Raw genomic sequence first — 23,240 nt, forward strand, 5'->3', positions numbered from 1 at the left:
GTTTTGTGCTGAGCTTTGCTTGTCGTGATCTGTGGATGAATTCTCTTGTGGTTTTTGCTTTTATGAAGCTCGTGTTTTGACATTACTAAGTTTTTGTTGTTAAAACTAAGTTATATTGTTTTCTAGGCAGCTTTATTTTATGTTTACTTTATTTTATGTTTTCGTGTTTTCTAATAAACCTGTTAGATTTAATTCCCATTTTATTTCATAGTCCTCATCTTCCTTATATTAGTTTTGCTTTTTACCTCTGAGGATTCAGTCAGATTGTCACTCAGCTGTTTTATGTTAATCTCCCTCTAATGGTAATCTGCCTGACTTTCTTTGTCCTTTGCCAAGTTCATTGTTTTAACAGTCACTTGTTCCTCCTGATGAGGTTTGTTTGGGTTCCTGGTTTTGTTTAGTTTTTTCCTTCTAGTTCCTGCCCTGCAGTGCCTTGAATTTTGTTTTTAAGTTATCAAACTCTACTTTGGATTCTAGCCCTGCTTTAGCTTTCCCAACAGCAAATGCACCCAGAGCGGTTGCCAGGTTTCATCTTTGAGTTGTGAAATGGCTTGAATTTCATTTTTTTAAAGCAATCAGAAAAAATGCTTCTAGTAATGTCTGAACTTCTGTTTATTCTTTTTGTTTAAAAGCACTGTGCAGTGATTTGGCTTTAAGACACAAGTATAAGAAGAATTCTGAGTCTAAACTTAAAAGCGGCTGAATCTTGAGTAATTCCTTAGAGATGATTAAAAACAGGACTGGACATATTCAAACCTGAAGACGTTATGTGAGATATAAATCTGGAAAATAAATCACAGTTGCATCACTGAAAAGCAAATTTATTCATGTAGTGTCCTTATCTGCTTCCAAGTTTATATTCAGGTCAAACAACAAAGTACAACACTTCTGCAACCATGCCAACAGCATTTTTGTGTGAAACCTAAAAAGTGTTAATACATAGCTTTTCTATTACAGTTAAATGCATTCTGCCTGCTGACAGGATTAATATATCTAACAATCAGATAAAAGAGGACGGAAAAAAACAATTAGTTCCATTTCTTTCTCCTGAGAAATATTCCAGCCACAACACCTGTTCATATCATTACAATGTTCCTCCGGGTCCTGACATTCATGGTGTGATTTTACAACTTCAGTGTGTGCTCTAAGACATCACTACATGGCCAGGGCTCTTTCTGAACTATGGATCCTTTCAAGCGGCTAGATCTCCTGAGGAACAGGTAAAGGATTACAAAGAACCCCCCCAGGTATTTTAGTCGGGCTCCAAACTCCCATCTGATGTGCATTTGCAAGGTGTGCTGAAGCAAGTCTGATCAGATAAAGCCCCGCCTCTAAACCCCCAGGACCTGCAATTTCCTGATGACAGAAACCAGACGCCCACAGAGCTCTCTCGTCCATGCCGGAATGAGTCGGGAGCAGAGTTACACAGCTGGTTTCAAAAATGCGCTGTATAAAATATGTTAGATATACCGTATTTTGCAATTTATTGACATAGCACAAACACACAACATGACTTGGTCCTTTTAGTTGCACATTAGTCCACAGGAAGACATTTTTTAGAACATCCAGAGGCATAGCTGCCACAGTCTTCAAATGTAAGTCCATGTCCGTGTGTTCCTGCAAACAGAGCACACAAAAGCAAAATGATAGATATTTACATTGGAGATGGAGACATAACAAATTCAATACGTTTTTTTATTTATTTTTTTTCAAGTTGTTTCAAAGCTGACAGCTTCTTTCCCCCATATTTAGGGAAGTGTACCACAGAGTAGGATACGTGTGTCTACTCTGAGGCCAGGATTTCAAGGGTCAAGTGTACCTCTCTTCTAATCTGGCAAGATCCCAGCAATAAATTGTTTGTGTACAAGGTTTTGGACCAAACTGTCTGCAAGACGACTGCAGATTAGTGTCAGAAATAAAAAAAATGCTTAAAATGTTTGAGAGCTTTCTCATTGCTGCACCAAATACATTTCAGAGAACTGTTGAAAACTACAGATTTTATACATATCTTCTGTTTGAATTTGAGCAGCATTGCTGTTTTTTTAAATTATTTTTATATTGCTCATACTTTTCCATTCACACAACTTCCTCTTGTTAATTAAGCGCTGAATTTTGTGTGGAACAAGTGTCAAATCACCCGTGTCATGCTCCTTTTTTATGTAGAAATACCCTCCAGTTACTAAACTTGATCTTACATGAATCACATTGTATTTCCAATTATCTCAGCTTTCGTATACAGTATCTGTTGCCAGCCCTTTCAAAGAGAGCCTGACTTTATTGAACTCAGTTTGTGGTCTTTACCCCAGGACTTAAAAGTTAAAGACTGAAGCTCTCTCCTCACTCTCTCTTTTGTTTAAATAAATCTATAAAAGAAAACAAATGGTTGTCTGTTCCTGAAAGTATCACAGTGAACAGCAGGGTAATTCTAAATGTAACATCAAATCAGTACCATTTAACACTAAAATCTGAAATACACTGGACAGCTTGTTTATAAATGATGTTGGATCTTACCTCAGAGTCTAGCCATTTCTTGGCTTACGTCTTTATGTACATCACTCAGCAGCTCTTCTTTTGGCTTCAGTCCATCCAAAAACACTACAAACCCAGATTAACATGCAATAAATGCTGTAACAACAACAATACACAAAATCAACAATAATGCAGCTGCTGCAGGTAATAGATTGAATTGAATCTCACCGATTTCTGACGTGATGCTCTCCATCTCTTGGCGGTTTTTCTGGTACATTGGCCAAACGTGTCCATCAAAGTATCCAGGAGGATCGGGAGGTGTATACACCCTGGAACTGTCAATCACAGAGAGCAATACAGGTACAGTTTCCTCCTACAGCAGTTCCCACATGAGAAAATGGAAGTGAAACGCATTAGAAAATAGACAGGGGGAAAAAGCATAGAAACAATGCCACAAAAATAGAAATGAGTACCTTCGTCTCTTCTTGCAGACATCATAAGGTATTTCCAAAAAATATCTTTTGTCGAACAGCATATTCAGAGGCCTGGGAGGGTAAAACATCAAGTTTCCATTATGAAATATTAACACTTTAGAATGCTTATAGTTAAAAAACACAGTTGAAAAGAAACTTTACAAGAAAATTAAATCTTTCCTTATTCAGTGAATGTCATTGTATACATTGTATACATTTCCTTAATGGCTCCACCTACCGGTACATTCTTTCTTTCTTTCTTTCTTTCTTTCTTTCTTTCTTTCTTTCTTTCTTTCTTTCTTTCTTTCTTTCTTTCTTTCTTTCTTTCTTTCTTTCTTTCTTTCTTTCTTTCTTTCTTTCTTTCTTTCTTTCTTTCTTTCTTTCTTTCTTTCTTTCACACGGCATTTATCTGTCTCCTCTGTTAACAAATCATTCTTTCTTCTATGCATCGAGATGCTGCACCACTTTTGTTATTGCAGTTATGAACCCTTAAAATTTATTTTCAAATTTTAAGTGTTTATTGTATCCTGAAATCATTTCCAATTTTGTATTGAACAAGTTCTAAATAATTATTGTTCTCATTGTGGATACGATATGATCATCATGAATACATTAGGAAAGTTCTTCCTTCTTTGTTTAATCATTTTCTGATTATTGGGGTGGTACAAAGGTATCACAAATTCATGTGTCGAATATGATACACCAGGCATTATAATAAGAAGATGAGAAGCTAATTATACAAGACTGCAATAAGAAGAAAAGAATGGAAATGTTTAGTATATATAGTATATTTATTTGCATCACTTTCAGTTTGATCAAGAGATGAACACTAATGGATAAAATTAGCCTTTTGGGGTGACTTTTTTTCCCTGCTTGTAATGTAATGTTAACATTATATATCTCTCTGCTCTGTGTCCACGTCTCATTTAGTGCAGGAAATGCTAACGAGAGCTCAACAGAGGAAAATAAATCTTAGAAAAAAGGAGAAAAAAAACCCCAGTGGTCACTTGGGAGAAATGTGCAAAGTAGCTGTTTGAGTGCAGGCCTGTGATTTTAGCTCGATGTTCAATATAAACTGAATCCACATCTGTCATTTAAGCATTTTTTTCAAAATTCAGTTTTTCAAAAGGCTCACAGAGTCTGAATTTTGTTGTCACAGCTAAAGAAAACATGTCAGGTCTGTCATCTTTACAGCTTCTCCTCCGTATTTCTGCCATTTTCTGTATTTAGTTTGCCAGCCATGCAAGGTAGATGTAAAACCCCACCCAGGGTTTAGACGAGAGTGGGCAGGACTGGTTCCTCTAAGTAAGTACGTACATGCAAAAGAACAAATATTGTCCATTTAAAACCACAGGTTACAACAATAAACAGTAAACCAATAAAAAAAATGTGTCAACTAAAAGTCGGTTTTAAAAAGAAAAGCTTTCTTCTCTCTTGGTGGTTTTCAGTACACATGACCTCCGATCACAACCATCTGATTTTCATATTTATTTTTCTGATGGATCTTTTGTTGATAAAGTTGACACATTTAAATATCTTGGACTTTGGATTGATCCGGAACTTACCTTTAAACATCACATTGATTATACTGTTAAAAAAGCATATGGCTGTCTTGCTTCACTTTACCGTTCAATCAACTGTTTCACACAAAGGTTAATTTCTCAACTCATACTACCTCTTGTTGATTATGCAGATATTGTTTATCAAAATACTCCAGACACCCATCTTAAACCTCTGACTGTATTATTTGATTCATTATGTAGATTTGTGTTACGTTGTCCTTTCAGAACATCATTGTCTTATGTTTGATTCATTGAACTGGTTACAACCCAAATCTAGACGGCAATTTCACTGGCTTCAGTTTCCTTTTAAATGTGTTTATTTTCACTGTCCTCCATATTTAAAAGAACTTATGATTCCATATAACTCTCCATACTGACTCAGACATATGAATTTTCCTTTTTTCTTTGTTCCTAGAATTTCAAAAGAGGTTGGTAAAAGATAATTTCATTTTAAAGCTCCATCAGATTGGAATGATCTTCCTCTCTTTTTGCATTCTATTACCTCTTTTCATTGTTTTAAGTTGTCATTATACTCTCATCTTAAAACAAATTGCCTATGTTTTTAATTTATTTATGTATTTTTTGTCCTCTTTTTTTCCTGTTATGTTATATTCATTTCATTGTTCTGGTAATTCAACTTGTCTATTTTATAACTAGACTTATGTGGGTAGGGGTTGTGTGTGGGAGGGGGTGAGCAAGATGTCTGGGTTTGTTTTATGTCATGTATGTCTATACTGTAATGTGATGTATTGTAATGTTGTATGTTTTCTTGGGACCCCCTTGAAAATGAGATGGCACATCTCAAGGGGCTATCCTTTAATAAATTCTAAATATCTTCTCTTCTCTCCCTCCCTCATCTCTTTCTCTCTCATTTCTTCCTGCTTTAATACTGACTCCCCCTTTTAACCTTTTTTTAATTTATTTTTTTCTAATGTATTTAGACATTCATTTATTTTTATTTATCCTATTTATTTATTTTTTCTGCTGTCTCTCTCCTAGAATAACCGTCATTCTAGAAAACCATCATATTCATACACACCCACATACACGCCCACATATTAGAAGAAATCTGAGCAAAAAAATTGATTTTGTTGGTTTTTCTTGAACTGCTTTGTTTGTCAGTTTGTAAAAAAAAATAAAAAATAAATAAAAGTCTCAACTGCTTTTTTAAAACACCAACCGTGTCCAGGCAGGGAAGGGACAGGGGTAGTGAGCCCCACAACAAACAACAAAGGTGTTGTTGCTGTAAGGAGCGATTGCCCCACGTCTTCAGGGCCAGGGGTAACATCAAACCTGGGGCCTCATGTGCAAAAAGTGCAGTTAAAAAAAAAACTCAACTTGCATGCACTATTTTCCACGTTCATGTGGGATATTCAAAAATGTACTTTGTGTGGATTTGTGCGTACCGCCACGCACATTTCCCACCTGGCATGATAATGTGCATATTGTCAAATTAATTCTGTTAGTACCCAACTATAAAAGTGCTGAAAATCTATTTTATACACCAAAATATGTTCCTTTAGATCTCTTTAATTAAAAACAATTCTTCACATGTTTGAACACTAGGTGTTATTGTTAACTCAGCAACATCTTTGGGGCATCATTCTAAACAGGTACTAAAAGACCATTTCTTTCGTCTGTGCAACATCTCTAAAGTGTGTCCAAGGCTGAATTGGAGATGATTATTCATGCTTTTATATGTCTTGATTATTTTTACAGTCTTTTCACCAGGAAGGAGCTTCATCCAAAGTTCCACCGTAAGGCTTTTAACCAGGACGCATGAATGGGCTCACGTCATGTCTGTCTTATACCCTCTTCGCCGGCTTCCATGAATTTTAGAATATATTTTAAAATGTTGTCCCTAACTTTTACAGCGCTAAATAGTTAAACATGTCCTTATATTTCTGACCTGCTACAATCATAAGTCACCAGGAACCTCATCTTCAAAAGTTGCGTGGATTTCATCCTAAATCATTGCATAGAAATCTTGCCAAAATGAAAGAAAAAGAAAAGGTTTTCTTGAGTTTTCAAAGACAACACCTTAGTTTTGCACATAAGGTTGAACAGATGAAGCTAAAGGTCCTATGTGCCGTTTTATTAGTGGACACTGTCAGGGGCTACTCTAATATTTCATATGGAATATGTGGACTGTCTGACCTCACCTTTCTGAGACTGAAAATATGTTCTCAAATTAAAATCTGAACTGCTCAGTTATAGGACTGCTGGCTTTGCTTGTGCTATATCTTAAAAAAAAAAAAATCTTAGAGGGAGGCTAAGAACATTAAAATTGAGTACATTCGAGGTCAGGATAGCAACCATACCGGTAGTTGTAAATGAGGAAACCTTCCACTATCAGAACATGCAGGTCCTTATTAGCTGATGGCTGCTCCAGGGTCAGGCCTCGCTGCTTCAGGAACAATTCAGGGTCGCTTTGCCACAAGTTAATGTCACTCATCATCTTGTCCATTTGGAGAGCATCAAGCACTTTAACAGAACAACATGAAATTAGACCAAACAATAGATTTGGAGAAAAAATGTGCACAATTTAATTGCAAGCTATAATTATGAATAACATAATCTATAGATAAAATTGAATCTCTTAAAGCAGCACAATGTAACTTTCAGTTTTTGTTGAGTTTGGCGGCTCCTTTGGACAAAAGCGGTAGTGCTTTACCAGTAGTGTGGAAGGGTTCCTACCATGCTCCTCAAAGTTACATAGTGCCAGTGAAGGCGATACAGACCCCTCAGACCATGACAGAGGTGTCATTAAACCTGTTGGAAGTTGATGTAACATCACAATGACTCTGGAAATATTATATTGAGGTGGAAAAGTTACATTGTGCTGCTTTAAGAAAAGGGATGCTATTTTGTAGTTTTCTATTTTCTTAATTTCAAAACGAGGTCTAATTGCTAGTAATTAATTGGGCAGTAAAGTACGTATAGTATTGTTCTTGTTTTCATACTTTCTTAATGTATTTCAAGTGTGTGCAGGTTTTATTTAGTCTTTTTGTAAAAAGCATAAATCACAAAGACATCCATGGAAAAGATTTAGTCCAAGATATGCAGAGAGCGTTTTCTAAAAACAGCAATCAATGGAAACACAGACACCTCTATCGAACTTTCAGAGGCTCGATTTTCTTTTGGGTAAAAGTGTAATGGAAACGCAGCTAGTGACCTTCCCAAAAAGGATGTTGATACAGTCTCATACCATCACAGCCTGGACTTTGGACCTGCTGCTAATAAAAGCCTGGATGATACTTTGTATGTTTGACTTAAAAGTTTTGAGTGACATTTATGAATGTTATGGTGCACTCGTGTGTTTGACAGAGGTTTCACAAAATAATCACCTGTTTGTGTGTCAAGTTAGCTTTTGATAAAAGATGTTACATTCATACTTGATACAATTGTTTAATGATATTTTATGATATGATGTACGGTAAAGGGGGAAATATGGCTATGTAATCCAATCTTTGCTGAGGAGCCTTATTTGTAAGCAGTTCACTGTTTTTCTTACACAGATTTTTCTGACAAAGTGGAGTTTTTAAAAATTCAGTCTTTTGCTTTTGTACCATATTAGGAATCCAGTCCCCTGTTGACACCACTTATTTCTGAAAGAAAACCTTTATTTACATCATTGCTAGTTTTAAATTATCATCATCTGAAATGCAGGGATTGATGACTATTTAAAATTAGATAAAGTTCATGAAGTTTATTATTTTCCATTGAAATAAAAATGTCAGTAAATGTAGAGGTCCAATTTACTTCCGTTTACCATACATCCCACTTTTTTATATTCTTGGATTTTGCATCACAGGCTGTTGAAATCAAATAGCATTAATGCATTGGGAAGTCTTTTCTTTTTTCCTTTAGAAAATATTTATTCAAAATTAACTAAAATCGTAAAGACTCTAAATCAGGGGTCTCGGACTCCAGTCCTCAAGGGCTGCAGTCCTGCATGTTTCAGATGTTTCCCTGCTTCAGCACACCGTGACACAAGGAGCTGTGTCAACAACAGAGCTGTCCAGACCTTGATGACAAGCTGGTGGCTACTGTTAATTTGAATCAGGTGTGTTGATGCAAAGAAACATCAAAAACATGCAGGACTGCCCTCGAGGACTGGAGTCCGAGAGAGGCCCCTGCTCTAAATCATCAAATTTAATAACAAATTCAGTTTACCTACCATCATATTGCTTAAAGCCATTGCTGTCCACAGGTACCACAGCATCATCCTAAAGAAAATCAGTAAATATATAAACACTAAAACTTCTTCTGTAATAGTAGAAAAAAAAACAAATAAAAGAAATAAACAGCAATATGTGGTATAGAAGGCATTACAGTTTACTTTAAAATATGAATCCTGCGCAATGATGCAGCTGTTGGGGATCAACTGGTGAAGACTCTTAGAAAGTGTGGACTTCCCTCCATTGGTCATCCTTAAGAATAAAACAGTAGACATCATATAAATAAATGAAAATTATAGCATGATACGGTGAGCCTAAAATGTTGTGAGAACATTTTTTTTCATAATTGTAGTTTGATGAACGTAATGGATTAAACTCAATTTCAAGAGACATTTTCTTCCAGCCCTTTGATAACCACAGAAAAAATTACAATTTGAACTGGACTCAAAAGAGCAATCAATTATCGCTCTGTTGTGCCACATGTTGTCACATGCTGCATTGATCTGTTGAATCTGCTGCTCTCACAAACATGTAATCAATTATAATATTCCTACACAATTGTTATGTCTTCCTGTAGCCTCTTGGTACTTTTGTCTCTATTTCACAGCAATGCAATGAAGAAAATGTGAATTTGTTGTTCCCCTGGTCAGCTGATGTCCCACAGGAATGCTGGAGCCACAAACAGAAGTCAACACAAGAGAATGTATTACAACCCTCCACACGTACTCACCCACCAACTCCAACTACTACTGTCTTCATTTCAGCTCCTATCTACGGCTCGCTGCAAAATAACTGAAGTGTACATCTAACAAAAACAATTTAACGGATAACTTTGTACGAAATATGTATTTTATTCACTGTTGGTTCAACCCTGATGTTGTTCCGCGGACGGACGCTCGTGATTCGTTGAAAGAAGTGCGACGTCACAAACGACCTGCCCATCCATCCATCTATCTATCTATCTATCTATCTATCTATCTATCTATCTATCTATCTATCTATCTATCTATCTATCTATCTATCTATCTATCTATCTATCTATCTATCTATCTATCTATCTATCTATCTATCTATCTATCTATCTATCTATCTATCTATCTATCTATCTGCTCACCATATACATATACATATATATATATATTTATATACATATATATATATATATATATATATATATATATATATATATATATATATATATATATATATATATATATATTGATTGATTTAATTGTTTATTTCGAACACATAAGGAAAAGAATATAAAATGTTAAAACAAATTCAAAACATACAGAAAAAAGCAACAAAACAACAAAAACGTAATACAAACAGGGGGGAAAAAAGTGTCTGAAGAGGAGCAGGTAGAAGTAAAACTTATTTAACCCTGCCCCTTTGTTACCTCTATTATAAAATAAACATACATATTAATAATAAATAGCTGCTAGTTTACCTATTAGGCTACCGATTTTCCCATTGGTTGAGCCTTTGCAACTAACCAGCTAACAAACACAATCTTTCCTTAACATAACTCCACCTCAATCAAATAACTTTTTGTACCGTTTTTTAAATTGATTTATATTTGTACATTGCTTCAACCCATCACCCAACCCATCCCATAGATCCACTCCAACAACTGAGATATATATATATGTATATATATATATATATATATATATATATATATATATATATATATATATATATATATATATATATATAAAATCTATCTATCAGTAAATATGTATGTTTTTTGTTTTTGGACAGTCAGCTTTTCCAGTAAGAGCACCTCATACATGGAACAGTCTGCCAACATATATCAGAAACAATGACACATATCATTCATTTAAAATTGAGTTAAAATCATGGTTAAAAGACAATCAAGTGTGTGACCATACTCTGTGACCTGCTCAAATAACATGAAGCGTGTTTTATTTGTTTAATGTTTTACGTATTTATTGTTTTTATTCTTAAGTGTTTTATGTGCTCTTCTGTGTTCTTATGTCCCCTTATGAAGTGTACAGTGTTGTTGTCCTTGTTTTAATGTATTGTTGTAAGTCTTGTAGTTGCCATCACACCTGCACATTTACAGAAATGTTTTTTTTAATGTGCATTGTCCCTGTAATCTTAAACAATAAATAAATGTAGTTATTATGGCAGTGCGCATGCGCACGGCAACTTTTCCGCGTCGGCTAACTTCCTCATCGGGAGTCTGCTCGTCAACTTCTTCAGTTCAGCGACGGTCCAGTCTGAAGCTGCTCTCTACTCTTCCCAACAGCTTCTCTTTCAGCTTCGCAGATGTCCAAACCTCCTCCTAAGCCGGCCAAACCAGGTACGTTTGACGCTCCTCCGTGCTGTTGTTGTTGAACTTTCTCCCGGTCCGAGCAGGACTGCACCTTGTAACCTGCTCGGCAGCGGCGGAGCTAATGGGCGGCAGCGAGCTGATTTATGGTTCCGCGTTACACCAACGCAGAGCTACGCCGTAGGCTACGCAGTACGGTGCGTGTCGCCGCTTACCCTACGGCGTAGGCTCTGCGTCGATTTAACGCGGAACCATAATTCAGGTTTACCAGGAACCGCCGACTTCTGCTGCTCTCCTGCGAAACCTCCATGAGTCAAGGGCAGAAGGGCCTCAAACTGTGACCCACAACCGTATCCACGACCATTTGCAGTGGCAGGACCAGTAAAAGTGCTGCCCTGCCCTGGGTGTTATTGACACATCCATGCTGCTGTGAGCAGCAGGCCCTGCCACTTCCCTGTTTCACCATCCATTCAGCACAGGACAGGTGATCCAAACCAGCAGCTGCAGGTGATCATGACCACAGCACACAGAAACATGCTTCTCACAAAGCTTTTTTCACAAAATCCAATTCCTTTTTAAAAAAAAAAATTTTTTTATACTTTATTTTTCTATGTGCCACACCATATTGACGTTCAGTATAACAAGAACAAAAAAATAAATAAAAATAAAATACATATAGACATAAGACACCAACCTCAACATTTACACGAAAACGAAAGAAATATTAAAAGGACATATCTAAACAACAAACACAAATAAAACAAAAAGAGGCATAACATGCCTTTAAATACCTTCTAACCCCCCTGTTACCTCCCTCCCCTATACATCCCTTAAACTTCACTATCGTCTATGTATTCACTAAAGTTCATATTTTCACAAATCCTCATTTCCATTCTTATTTCATAAACACAATACAACTAGAGGGAGAGAGACGCACCATGAGAGCAAGTAGACAAGCAAGTACATGACAATACCTCCAAACATAATAACTAAAAAAGAAAAAAAAACGATAAACAAACAAAAAACATTAAGTGCTCCCCGTTCAGTTGTTGACTCCTCCATATCTATCTGTCAAATAATCCATTGACTGCTGTACTAAGCTCCAATTCCACTGGATTTGGACCACAAATTAATTTGCCACATAAACACCAAAAGTGTTTGTTTAGGTTTCTGTGTTGTGGTTTCTGCTTTGCAGAGACTTGTAACACAATGATACACAAATGCAGTTTTCAGTTTTGTATTACGCAAGAAAAAGTGCAAAAAAAAAATGTAGTTAATGTTGATATGACATGTAATGGAGGGCAGCAGAATATTCTACTTTCTTAATAAAACGGATTCAGGTAGATTTTGATTTGAGTTTAACTTAAGTAATTGTAGAGTTTTAGGTTTGTGGAGCTTTGTCTCGGTCTACCGTTGTTTGCATGAAGAACAGTGTGGGCAATACAATAGTAATACCCACTTAGTGTTATCTAAATGACAGATTCAAATCGGCACCTATGAAAATAAGATTTATCTTTACAGCTTTGCATTATATATTTTATTATATTCAGCTTGCTGATTAGAAAACACAAGCGATGTACTGTATATCAACTCTATATCGACCAGTATGGAGGAGAAAAAAAATTAAATAGGGCTATTTTCACATTTAAAGATAAGCTTTTGCATTTCAGATGAAAGTACATGCAGTTTGAAATCACGCTGAGGAGTAACAAGTCAAGCAAGCAGGGTTTATTTAAACAAAAAACATGGCATTGTCATTCATGCTCCACAGGGTTGAAGAATAGTCTCCATAACACCTGTGACTGCAATGCTTGGCTGATTATTGTGTTGTGAAAAAGTATTAATCTTATTTGACAAGTTTATACTTCATGTTGTCATGATTGAATAAACTAATGGGTTTATTCATAATCAAACTATGAAAATCACACAAGAATAACTGAGGATTGACTTACAGGACTGTACGCTGTTTATGGTAGTGCAGAGATTCCATATTTGGTCACTTAAGCTTTTTACTGCGATTTCCTTTTTCTCAGAATGTCCTCTTAATGGGAATTAATATTATAAACACTGTTTATGTGTTGAGATCAAATCAAAACCTTTAACAATGGCTATCAGCTTGTGATTGTGTTGTATCCTATTCCTCAAATCCAAATATCACATGAAAAGTAACATTATCATTTGATATATTTGTTACAACAGATTTACAAGCAGCACAACCATAAGCTCTCTGCACAAGTTTCAGTTTTAAAAGTGTAGAACGTTATTTTATCATTTTGCTGTGTATTGGGGTTTGTGCAGAATGAGGAATAAAACAACCAACAAGATCAGACATATGTTTTGTTTGCAGGAGGAGGTGTGAACCCTTTTTAATTTCTTTAAAAGTAAAAGAGTACGTGCAAATAATCACAAAAACTCTACCTGGAAAAAACTTTCCTGAGTCCTTTTTTTCCTCTTGACAAATTGCTATAAATTCTTTCAATTGTTTTTCATATCCTCAACGTATCTTACTATATACTTGGATTCAAAAAATGTTGCAAGAAGCTGGTCTAGTCAGCACAGGTATGTGTATTTGAAAGTGCATGACGGGGCCTGCAGAGCAGACATGCTTGCTGCGTTAAACAGAGCTGGTGTTGTGCAGTGGTTCAGCCCCTCTCATTCATAGACACTGAGGCAGTGTGTTAGATAAACAGCAACCCTGAGCAGTGACAGAGAGGAACTACAGTCCACATATACTTAGGCCTTTTAGGTAAATCCACCAGGAAGCAGAACACACTCGTCCACCCTTACGTGACCTGCATATTAAGCATATTGCAGTAAAACAAATCGATGTAAGCTGTATTTTTAATAATCTGCATTTGTATGATACTCAGTTGTGGCTGATTGAAGCAGCATAGAGAGCCCAGATTACATGTTGTAATATTAGTTGTATAGCTGTGTCATCTCTAAGTAGTAAAAAAAAAATTATAAAGACAACAGATGAGTGCCAATAAGAATGCGTAAGATGATTTGTGTGGAGTTTTCAAGTATCTTAATGGCAAAAATAATAATAAGGGTGTCACATCTTTGAAAAGGAAGTCAGATGTACACAGAGTGGTGTTTATCTACAAATCAGATGCAAATCAGTACTTGCATTACCTATACAATATTATGGTGTAAGATTCTACTCCAAAGATAGAAAACCTGTTTGTTAGCATGTTTAATGATAGTATGCATTTGTGTCATAAATAGCCTGTGGCATGCAAAGTCAGGTTTTGTTTGCTCCTGAGAGAAATATATTGTTGAAAATCTCTACAAGCTTGTCAGTGTCTCTAAGCTATTTGTGATTCTCTGAACTTTTTCAGCGTCTGCTGAGGCCACAACCACCCAAGTAGCATTCCAGCCGCAAAGCTAAATGCTGGGTTCACGCCATCTCAGGCCCAGAGGGCAGCTGGCGTTGTTCAATGACCACTCTGTCTTTAATAATATGTAATGTTATTGTTATCTTTGATTAATTATTCTTGAGAGTAGTTTTATTAAAGTTACATCTCAAGTTCACTGCAGGGGTCGAACTAAACTAGTTGCTCAGTAGGTTTGTAGGCGGCACATGGTGGGTTTTCTTTGAGTATATTTTCAAACACTCTGCTCTTTTCAATGTTCTTTTGCAAGCAGAAATTGAGACAAACAGTCCACCAACTAATGTACTGTGTATGTGTTTTTGTTTTTTGTTTTTCTAGGCCAAGTCAAGGTGTTCAGAGCATTGTTCACCTTCGACCCCAGAACGGTAAGAACTTTCGACTGCTGACGAGCATTCAATCACATCTTTGTATTTATGCTCATTATAACCTCATGGAACTACCTAAACCAAAAGATTTAGAGTTGAATCTGCAGCTCTGCTTAAAGTTAAACCTGATTGCAGTTTCACATTAAAGGTATTGTGACATCATTTTTAACATGCTTTTAACACTATTAAAAGTCTTGGGCAACATCCCTCAAATGTGTCTAAAAGAGTGTAACAAGAAAAACTTCACTCTAGTACTCTTTTCCTGGCTTTTTATTACAGTGTTTTTTTGCGCCGTGAAAAATGCTTCCTTTCCCCCCTTTCCTGTCAATCATTGCTCCGCTCCTCCTCCAAACCTCCTCCTCCTCCAGCCATACGCTCACAGCGGCGTCGGAGCGACAGGCGAAGCATGCACGGAAAAGCAGGAGGGCGAACCACAGCAAACAATCATAAAAATAAAGGCATGCAAGCAGCACTGTCCCCTTATGACTGTCCAGTCAGTGGCCGCGGGTCTTCTTAGCAGTTTTCCTCCGGTGATTAGAACAAAAGAGGCGTGTTAAGCCTCATTTATGGTTCCGCGTTAAATCGACGCAGAGCCTACGCCGTAGGGTTCAGTGTATGGTGCGCGTCGCCGCGTAACCTTACGCCGTAGGCTCTGCGTCGTTGTAACGCGGAACCATAAATCAGCCTTTATGGTGCGCTGGAGAGGAGAGGAGACAGGGAGCTGGGTGGAGGGGGCGGTGATTTAGCGGATCGTTACGTAACGATCCGCCACCAAACCACATGCGCCGTTTTTGCATAGTTATGCGGAAAATCCCAGAAAGCACACAATACACTGAATGTTAAAAGTTCGTTGTTTTTTGGGTGTAATTGATGTCAAGACACCCAACAAAACACAAAAAATCAAGAAAAATGTGTTTTTCATGTCACAATCCCTTTAAGGACAGGATTAGCTGATCTGCAGTTAAACAGGCTGGACACTGGAAGTATGCTTGAATGTCAACATTAACCCTCCAGTGTTTGTTCAGTTTACATGGAATCAATTAAGAGTTCACATCCACCAAAAATAAGATGCAGTTATGTATCACTAATGAAGCACTCAGTTTAAATTGTCATGAAGTCATACTTACTGACTTCAAGGCACGCAGACTAACAACACAAGGATTTCCTAATAACCAACAAGCAGCCAAAATCTGACACATGATATTGCAATTTAACCACAAGCCAGGATTTGCAAGCAGAAACACAATATAATCGTCGTCATGCCCATGAAATCAGTCAGACATCAGACAATCTACTAACTGGTGGTTTAAAATCCACAGTTGTACAAAACTTGTTGCATAGGAGTAAGTGCAGCTTAATTTACTGATGAACATGTTGAGCAAAGAGACCATGAGAATTGTAGCTGAAGATGGCTGGAGCAACATACCAAGACCACAAGTTACTTAATAAAGACAAAGGTATTACAACCACGGACCAGTTTAACGGCAAGTTCCCTGATTGCAAATCCAACAGCACTGAAAATGTAAAAACCTTATTAGAAGTACATGAGGGTTGATGCATCAAAAGTGGGAGTTTAGGTACATGTCGCTGCTCTTGCTAAACCTTCTGACAGCAATAAGTATAGTGACCACAGCAGAGAAAAAGCCAGTCAGCTATTATTCTAGATGACATTGCGAGTCCCTGTGGGTTTTTCCTGCACACTTATACACTTGAATACATCAGCGTAATGCCCTACAAATATATGTTTTCTGTTGGTCTTTAATTTAGAGACAGCACCCAGTGTGTGACTAAATGAAAGTAAATATTAACACAATTAGTGTATGGGCTGAGATTCATGTGTTTTGGGGTATGTTTGGTTTTTTTTATTTCTGTTTAAATGTTCAAATAAGGAGTTTAAATACACATTTAGGAAAATAAACCTCCAGTGGTTGTTGTCACTTTCTTCTGAGGACACTTAATCACTTAATTAAATAAGTTTGATTAAACCTCGTCTGCAGATTAAACCATAGATGGAAATGATGGTTAATGTCACACAGGAGTTTATCACTGGTTTAAACTCTAAACTTCACTTAAATCAGTAACAATACATTTCTGGATTATTATTATTATTGTTGTTGTTATTACTACTACTACTACAATGTCATATTATGAGATGGGGGGAGAATAAAGTTGGTGAAATGTAACACAAAGGTCTTCAGGCTGGAGTAACAGTGTCTTATTTCCAATGTTTCAGCCAGACGAGTTGTACTTTGAAGAAGGAGACATTTTGTACATCTCTGACACAGTAAGGAAAAGTTCAGATTTTGCTTTTCTGTTCCTCCTCAAGTCCTCATCTCCCACTGACTTTGAGTTTGCACTTTTTCTTCCTCTTTTTGCATTTTTGCCTCCCTTTTATGACGGTGTTCATCATTCCTCTTTCTTTGGTCAGATTTCTTTTTTTTTTTGTACATTATTGTTTTACTTTTAGTTTCCCTCATTTCATTGATTTATGGCTTACTTTTATCTCCAACCATTTCCTTTTGTGATGGATTAAAACACAACCACAACAAAGATTTCTGTGTTGCTGCTATTCCCAGAGTGACAGTAATTGGTGGAAGGGGACATGTAGAGGAAGGACGGGACTGATTCCAAGTAACTATGGTGGGTAAATAATTTAATGTATACAGCAATAAAACTTTGTCTAAATAATTTTGTCTCTACTACGATGATGAGGAAGCTTACAAAGTGGACTGACGCTCTTGTTTTTAGTGGCTGAGCAGGCTGAGTCTATTGACAATCCAATGCACGAAGCAGCCAAGCGAGGTATGACTGTATAAACGTTTGGACATTTCTATGTTGTTGTTTTTTTTAAATGTATCTGGGTGCGTATATATGAACATGCTTTTGTGTTTTGAACAGGCAATCTTAGCTGGCTGAGAGAATGTGTGGACAACAAGGTTGGGATCAACGGGCTGGATAAGGCAGGAAACACTGCCCTCTACTGGGGATGCCACGGAGGACATAAAGGTAACGTTGAACAGGCCACTGAAGGTGGATGGTTATTAGGGCTGCAACTAACGACTATTTTAATAGTCGACTAGTCACCGACTATTTAAACGATTAGTCGACTAATCGGATAATTAGTAATTTTTTTTTAAATTTAGTATGAGGTTGCTTTAATTATGTGGCAAATGATAATAAACACAAGAAAGATGGCACTAGAGCCCAGCTATAGCGGGACTGGTTTTTTTCATCCCGTTCCCGCCCGCATCCGCAAAACTCTGAGAATGAATGCCTGCACGGCGCACAATAGAGATGCATTGATTTAGTGTCTTCTCCCGTCCCGAAAGAGAAATGTCCAGACAAATCTATCTGATTTAATGTTAACATGATCATTGTGTAGCTTGATGGATAATTGACAGTTCATAGAAACCTGACCTAAAGTTAGATGCAAATCCGTCATTGTCATCATCACACAAGCTTTTTCACCTTTCACGCAGCATCAATTATGATTGAGGTTATAGCAACGAGAGTAGCTGTGAGTGGCTCAAATAACACTAATAAATAACATGAAATAAACAAAGTTAACGAATGAAACAAATTCATTTAACAAATGAAAATAGGCTTATTATCTTACCAAGGCGAGTCAGTTTCGTTCAACACTCCGACGTGCTTTCTCTTCAAATGCATTACCGACATGCTCCCATGAAAAGCAACGTCGGCTTTGCAAACCTTGCAAGTTATCTTTTTATTCGCCGTATCGAGGCTAAAATGCTCCCAAACTTTTGAGGTTTTATTATCCGCAGCTGCTGAGACGCTATCGTGCATGCGCGACTCTCGGCAGAGATCGTATGGAAGAGAGATGCCTCACTCCATTGGGAAAAACATGTCTGGCGACAATTGTCGACAATGGAATTCATTGTCGACAATTTTGATTATCGATTTTTGTCGACGAATCGTTGCAGCCCTAATGGTTATTCTGATAAGCTGTGACATTTCAGACAGTTATGTTTTGTGTGAGAAGTTGGGTACAGAATTTTAGGAAGGTGACATTTAGCCCTTCATTGTTTCCATCTGATTATTATGCAACACAAGAAATAAATATGTTCCCTTTTTTTTTTCCTTCATCAGATGTGGTGGAGTTGTTGCTAGGCCAGGCTAATGTGGAGCTCAACCAGCAGGTGAGATTGATAAACTAACTTTAATGGATGGAAAGAGTCTGAGTTGCAGCACCACAGTCACGATATGGATTTCCCAGCCAATCTCATACTGCAAGATGAGGAGTGTGATGATGTGATGAGAATAGAAAACATCCTCAGCTGCTACTGAACTGCAACTGATGACCTGAGTTGTGTATCTGTAGCACATTTCAGACATGCAGGGCTTTTTTATTAACCCGGTGCCAACTGAACGTGTTGGTGTCATGGCTGAAAAAGCGCTGTGTTGCTTCCTTGTAATATTTTGCTATGGTGACGTGGTTAGGTTGACCCTAGGTTGACCCTAGTAATATGTGTGTACAATGTTTAACAAAACCGCACAAATCTGGACTGCAGCATTTACATTAAGGGTTTATATGAGCTGCCATTAAGAGGACTCCAACAAGATGTCTTATCAAGAAGATGACACTGTCAAAACCTTCCTTTTGCAGCGTTTCGCTCACGGTAATGAGCTCCAGCAGCAAGTCAGTGTTTTGGGTTGGTTTTTTTTTGTCAGCATCTGAGAAAAAAAACTGATTTGCAGCTGCAGCTCCTGCTCTATCATCTGATCATATATCTGATATTTCTAACCTCTTCTATCCATAATCTTTATGTTAAACCCAACGTAGCACACTTGCTGGCTTGATATGAATATTTATGGCAAAACCACATGTTATGAGAAAACACTAACTCTTGAAGTCTTACAGAGTTAATGTGTGATGTGGCTTCTCATTTCATGGACATGTTCTGGTTATACCTTCTGTGCTGCAGTTGAATCCGAGCACCTACCACTTAATAGGCTTTTTAACATGTAAACAAAGTGATATTTATTGTTTTTCACCTTATTTACTCTCAAAACTCGTGACTGACAAATATTATATGCACACAGGCGTGTCTGTATGAAACAGAAAATTATAAGCAAAAAAGGGTTGTATGCCAACACAGTTGAAGGCATTTAAAATATGCATCTCGTCTCTGAAAAGGGCTTTATTATATATTTTTTTCCTACCTGCTTTAACTCTCTCCTTTTATCTGAACTGCATACTGACATCATGACACGATGGCAACAAATGAGCAGCACTCCTTAACATCTCTGATATGCTTTTGTACAAAATAGACTGATGACAAAAATGTCATTTTGACCCCAGGGAGCTTGTCAGGAATAAGAGTATTTTTAGAGGGACATTTCTGTCCTTGATCCACTCCATTTATACTGCAGGTACCAGGGCTCAATGTTTCTATGGAGACATCGCTATTATTCTGCCATTATTATTGCTTGTCAAGATTTCTGTCAGTAATGGGGATGTTTTGTTTTTTAGAATAAACTTGGGGACACTGTGCTGCACGCTGCTGCCTGGAAGGGTTATTCTGACATTGTGGAAATGCTGCTTAACAAGGGTGAGTGTCTTTAAACCCCCCTTTCTTTTTAAATTAGATGATGGGCCGCTCTGTGCCGCAGTGGGTTAAGCAAGTGGCTCATATACTGAGCCTCAAAGGTGTCAAAAGTATTCACATTCATTACTCAGGTAGAAGTATAGATACTAGAGTTTAAAAATACTCCTGTAGAAGTTGAAGTATCAATTCAAGTTTTTTACTCAAGTAGAAGTATAAAAGTACTGGTTTTAAAACTAATTAAAGTATAAAAGTAAAAGTAATGTAAGGGGGGAAAAAAGCCATTAAGGACAAAAGCCATTGAAAATGAATGCATCTTAGTATAATGCAAATATATTAAAGAACCATATATGTGTACTATTGAGCATTAACATGTGTTTCAGAGAGCAGGAGATATGATGACTAGTTGCCTATAAGTATTGTAGTGGTGCAAAAGGTCAAACTTCAGAGGCATGTTATCATTTATCCTAACCTTTATTGGAATGTACATCCAAGTTTAGTTGCAGGAATCTGAGGGAACGGATGTAAGAACAAAACTGGACAAGAACATCTGAAACAACCACAACCAAATTCACTCTATCCGGATGGAGCAATTTAACTGGATAGTTTTTTTTTAAAGGCTGAAATGAAATAGAGTAACGAGGCTGTTTTTAAAATGTAAGGAGTAAAAAGTACAGATAATTGCGTGAAAATGTAAGGAGTTAAAGTAAAAAGTCGTCTGAAAAATAATTACTCCAGTGAAGTATAGATAACCAAAATTTCTACTTAAGTAAGGTAACAAAGTATTTGTACTTTGTTACTCGACACCTCTGCTGAGCGTACAGTCCTCCTGCAGTGGTTGCAGGTTTGAAATAAAGGGCCACTAGAGCCCAAAAAAATCTTTAAACAAAAATGAAAAAATTAGATGATATCCAGCAGGTTGTCATTTTTTATTTGGATGGATATTAAAATATTAATATTGATATTAAAACTAAAGAGGGAAAAGAAAGAGATGAACAGGGTTCTGACATTTTAAGTTTAATTAAGTGTTTTTGAGTTCTGGTAGTTTTATTCATCGGGATGATGTTTGTTTCAGGTGCAAGGACAGACATCAGGAACAACGAGAACAAACTCGCTCTGGAAATGGCAACCAACGCACAGTGTGCTTCTCTTCTAAAAAGGAAACAGGGAACCAGTAAGTCCAGCTGCCGCAGGGGTGTATCCTCCCAGCATTCACACATACTGTATCACAGCCAGAGGAACCAAGGCTCACGTAACAGTAAACCAAGAAGTGACTGTTTTCTGTGCCGTATATGAAAATTAGGATATTGTGATTTTCTGTAATGCAATTGCAAAAACAAAAATGTCATACATTCTGGATTCATTACAAATCAACTGAAATATTGCAAGGCTTTTATTATTTTAATATTGCTGATCATGGTTTACAGTTTAAGAAAACTCAAATATCCTATCTCAAAAAATTAGAATATTCTGGGAATCTTAATCTTAAACTATAAGCCATAATCAGCAATATTAAAATAATAAAAGGCTTGCAATATTTCAGTTGATTTGTAATGAATCCAGAATGTATGACATTTGTTTTTTTGATTGCATTACAGAAAATAAAGAACTTTATCACAATATTCAAATTTTCTGAGACAGTCCTGTATATGCTCTGAAGCCCAGAAAAGTTCATGTGTTTTGTACTTTGTCCCCTTTTACCTTTTTTTTTGCAAACAAAATGCCACAAGGGACGAGTCATAATAAACAGAAGTACTCATGTTAATTGTAAAATGAAACGATTATTGCTACGTGTTGGGTTATTGTAGAAAACAGTAGCACTTGCATGTCATTTGTTTTGATGCTTTAGGGCGTTAAGGTAGCAGAAATGTTGAAAGAGATGAGAAGTATGTTAAACTTAAGGACCATCCACTATAGACTAAGTTTGTGTTACTTTTGCTGCCTGGATCTGTTGTTTCACTCAGTGACATCATGGAGGGTTGTTCAGTTCAACATTTGTTTAGAACCACATCTGGTGAAGAAATCAGTGTTCACTATAATTTTAAACCAGAGATTTTACTAATTTACTAAGTCATTCTGTAATATCTTTGTTTATTTCTTGTTTCAGATATCACGCGCACGCACAGCAATGCTGAAGAGTATTTGGACGATGAGGACTCGGACTGAGCTGGTACTACTGGAGCATTCATTGGTTTAATGGGGGTTCATGAAACTTTATTGGATACCTAAAATGGATTTGTTGCATCTGCAAGTCCATTTTTATTTCATTTATATTGTTAATACTTCAGTCTGTGTCCTTCAGCCTCAAATCAGTGTGAATTTCAAAGCACTGAATTAATCGTATTTACAGTTCGCCTGCTTTGCCAAGTGCGTTCCCAGATGTAGGGAATTGCTCTTGGGACTCTGGGAGCACAAACACAACATGAACTGAGGGCCAGAATATGTATAGATGACGGGAAAAGGGACCAAATCTTTTGAGACCACACTCCAAACATGCGGCTTATGTTCAGCCTATTAAAATGGGAATTAAAGTGCCAGTTCAGATTAGATGTTTGATCTTGAAAATTTCAAGCTCCTTATTTACTGACCTAAAAACGTGACCAAAAATTATTGGATAGGTCTCTTGCAGCTTGGACCTTTTTATCACAACTTTGTACAGTGTGGGAACATTACATTAACTGCAATGTTTCCCCTTTAAATGGGATCCAAAAGTGAAATGTTTTCCTTTGTTACATCATTAACACTTAAAGGTGTCATTCATGTGGATTAATGGGATAAATTGTAAACAGTCTTGTATAGCAGTTATCCCGTTAAACAAGCCTGTATTTTGGTCTGTTGTAACATTTCCACTTGCATGTGAGATCTGCTTTCATATCACTGTAACTAAAGACTGGACTTTTAAATTTCTATATAAATCAACATTTTGGGA

At 36.9% G+C, this 23,240-nt stretch overlaps 2 protein-coding genes across 2 annotated transcripts; one reads left to right on the top strand and one right to left on the bottom strand.

Annotated features, from left to right (window-relative positions):
• Window positions 1-858: 858 nt before the first annotated feature.
• nmrk1 (nicotinamide riboside kinase 1) lies at window positions 859-9,578 on the bottom strand. The gene is made up of 8 exons (XM_061729395.1): window positions 9,416-9,578; window positions 8,847-8,937; window positions 8,685-8,733; window positions 6,826-6,988; window positions 2,943-3,014; window positions 2,698-2,804; window positions 2,512-2,595; window positions 859-1,617 (listed from the first exon to the last, which is right to left on the bottom strand). Exons 1-7 carry the CDS (start codon window positions 9,442-9,444, stop codon window positions 2,513-2,515), a joined length of 594 nt encoding a protein of 197 aa, XP_061585379.1. The 5' UTR covers window positions 9,445-9,578; the 3' UTR covers window positions 859-1,617; window position 2,512.
• Window positions 9,579-10,860: 1,282 nt separating this feature from the next.
• ostf1 (osteoclast stimulating factor 1) lies at window positions 10,861-23,240 on the top strand. Its single transcript, XM_061729396.1, has 10 exons — window positions 10,861-11,014; window positions 14,698-14,744; window positions 16,978-17,028; window positions 17,321-17,384; window positions 17,493-17,546; window positions 17,643-17,750; window positions 18,855-18,904; window positions 20,239-20,317; window positions 21,387-21,485; window positions 22,419-23,240. Exons 1-10 carry the CDS (start codon window positions 10,981-10,983, stop codon window positions 22,475-22,477), a joined length of 645 nt encoding a protein of 214 aa, XP_061585380.1. The 5' UTR covers window positions 10,861-10,980; the 3' UTR covers window positions 22,478-23,240.

The sequence above is a fragment of the Cololabis saira genome, chromosome 9 (assembly GCF_033807715.1).
Source record: "Cololabis saira isolate AMF1-May2022 chromosome 9, fColSai1.1, whole genome shotgun sequence".
NCBI lineage: Eukaryota > Metazoa > Chordata > Actinopteri > Beloniformes > Belonidae > Cololabis > Cololabis saira.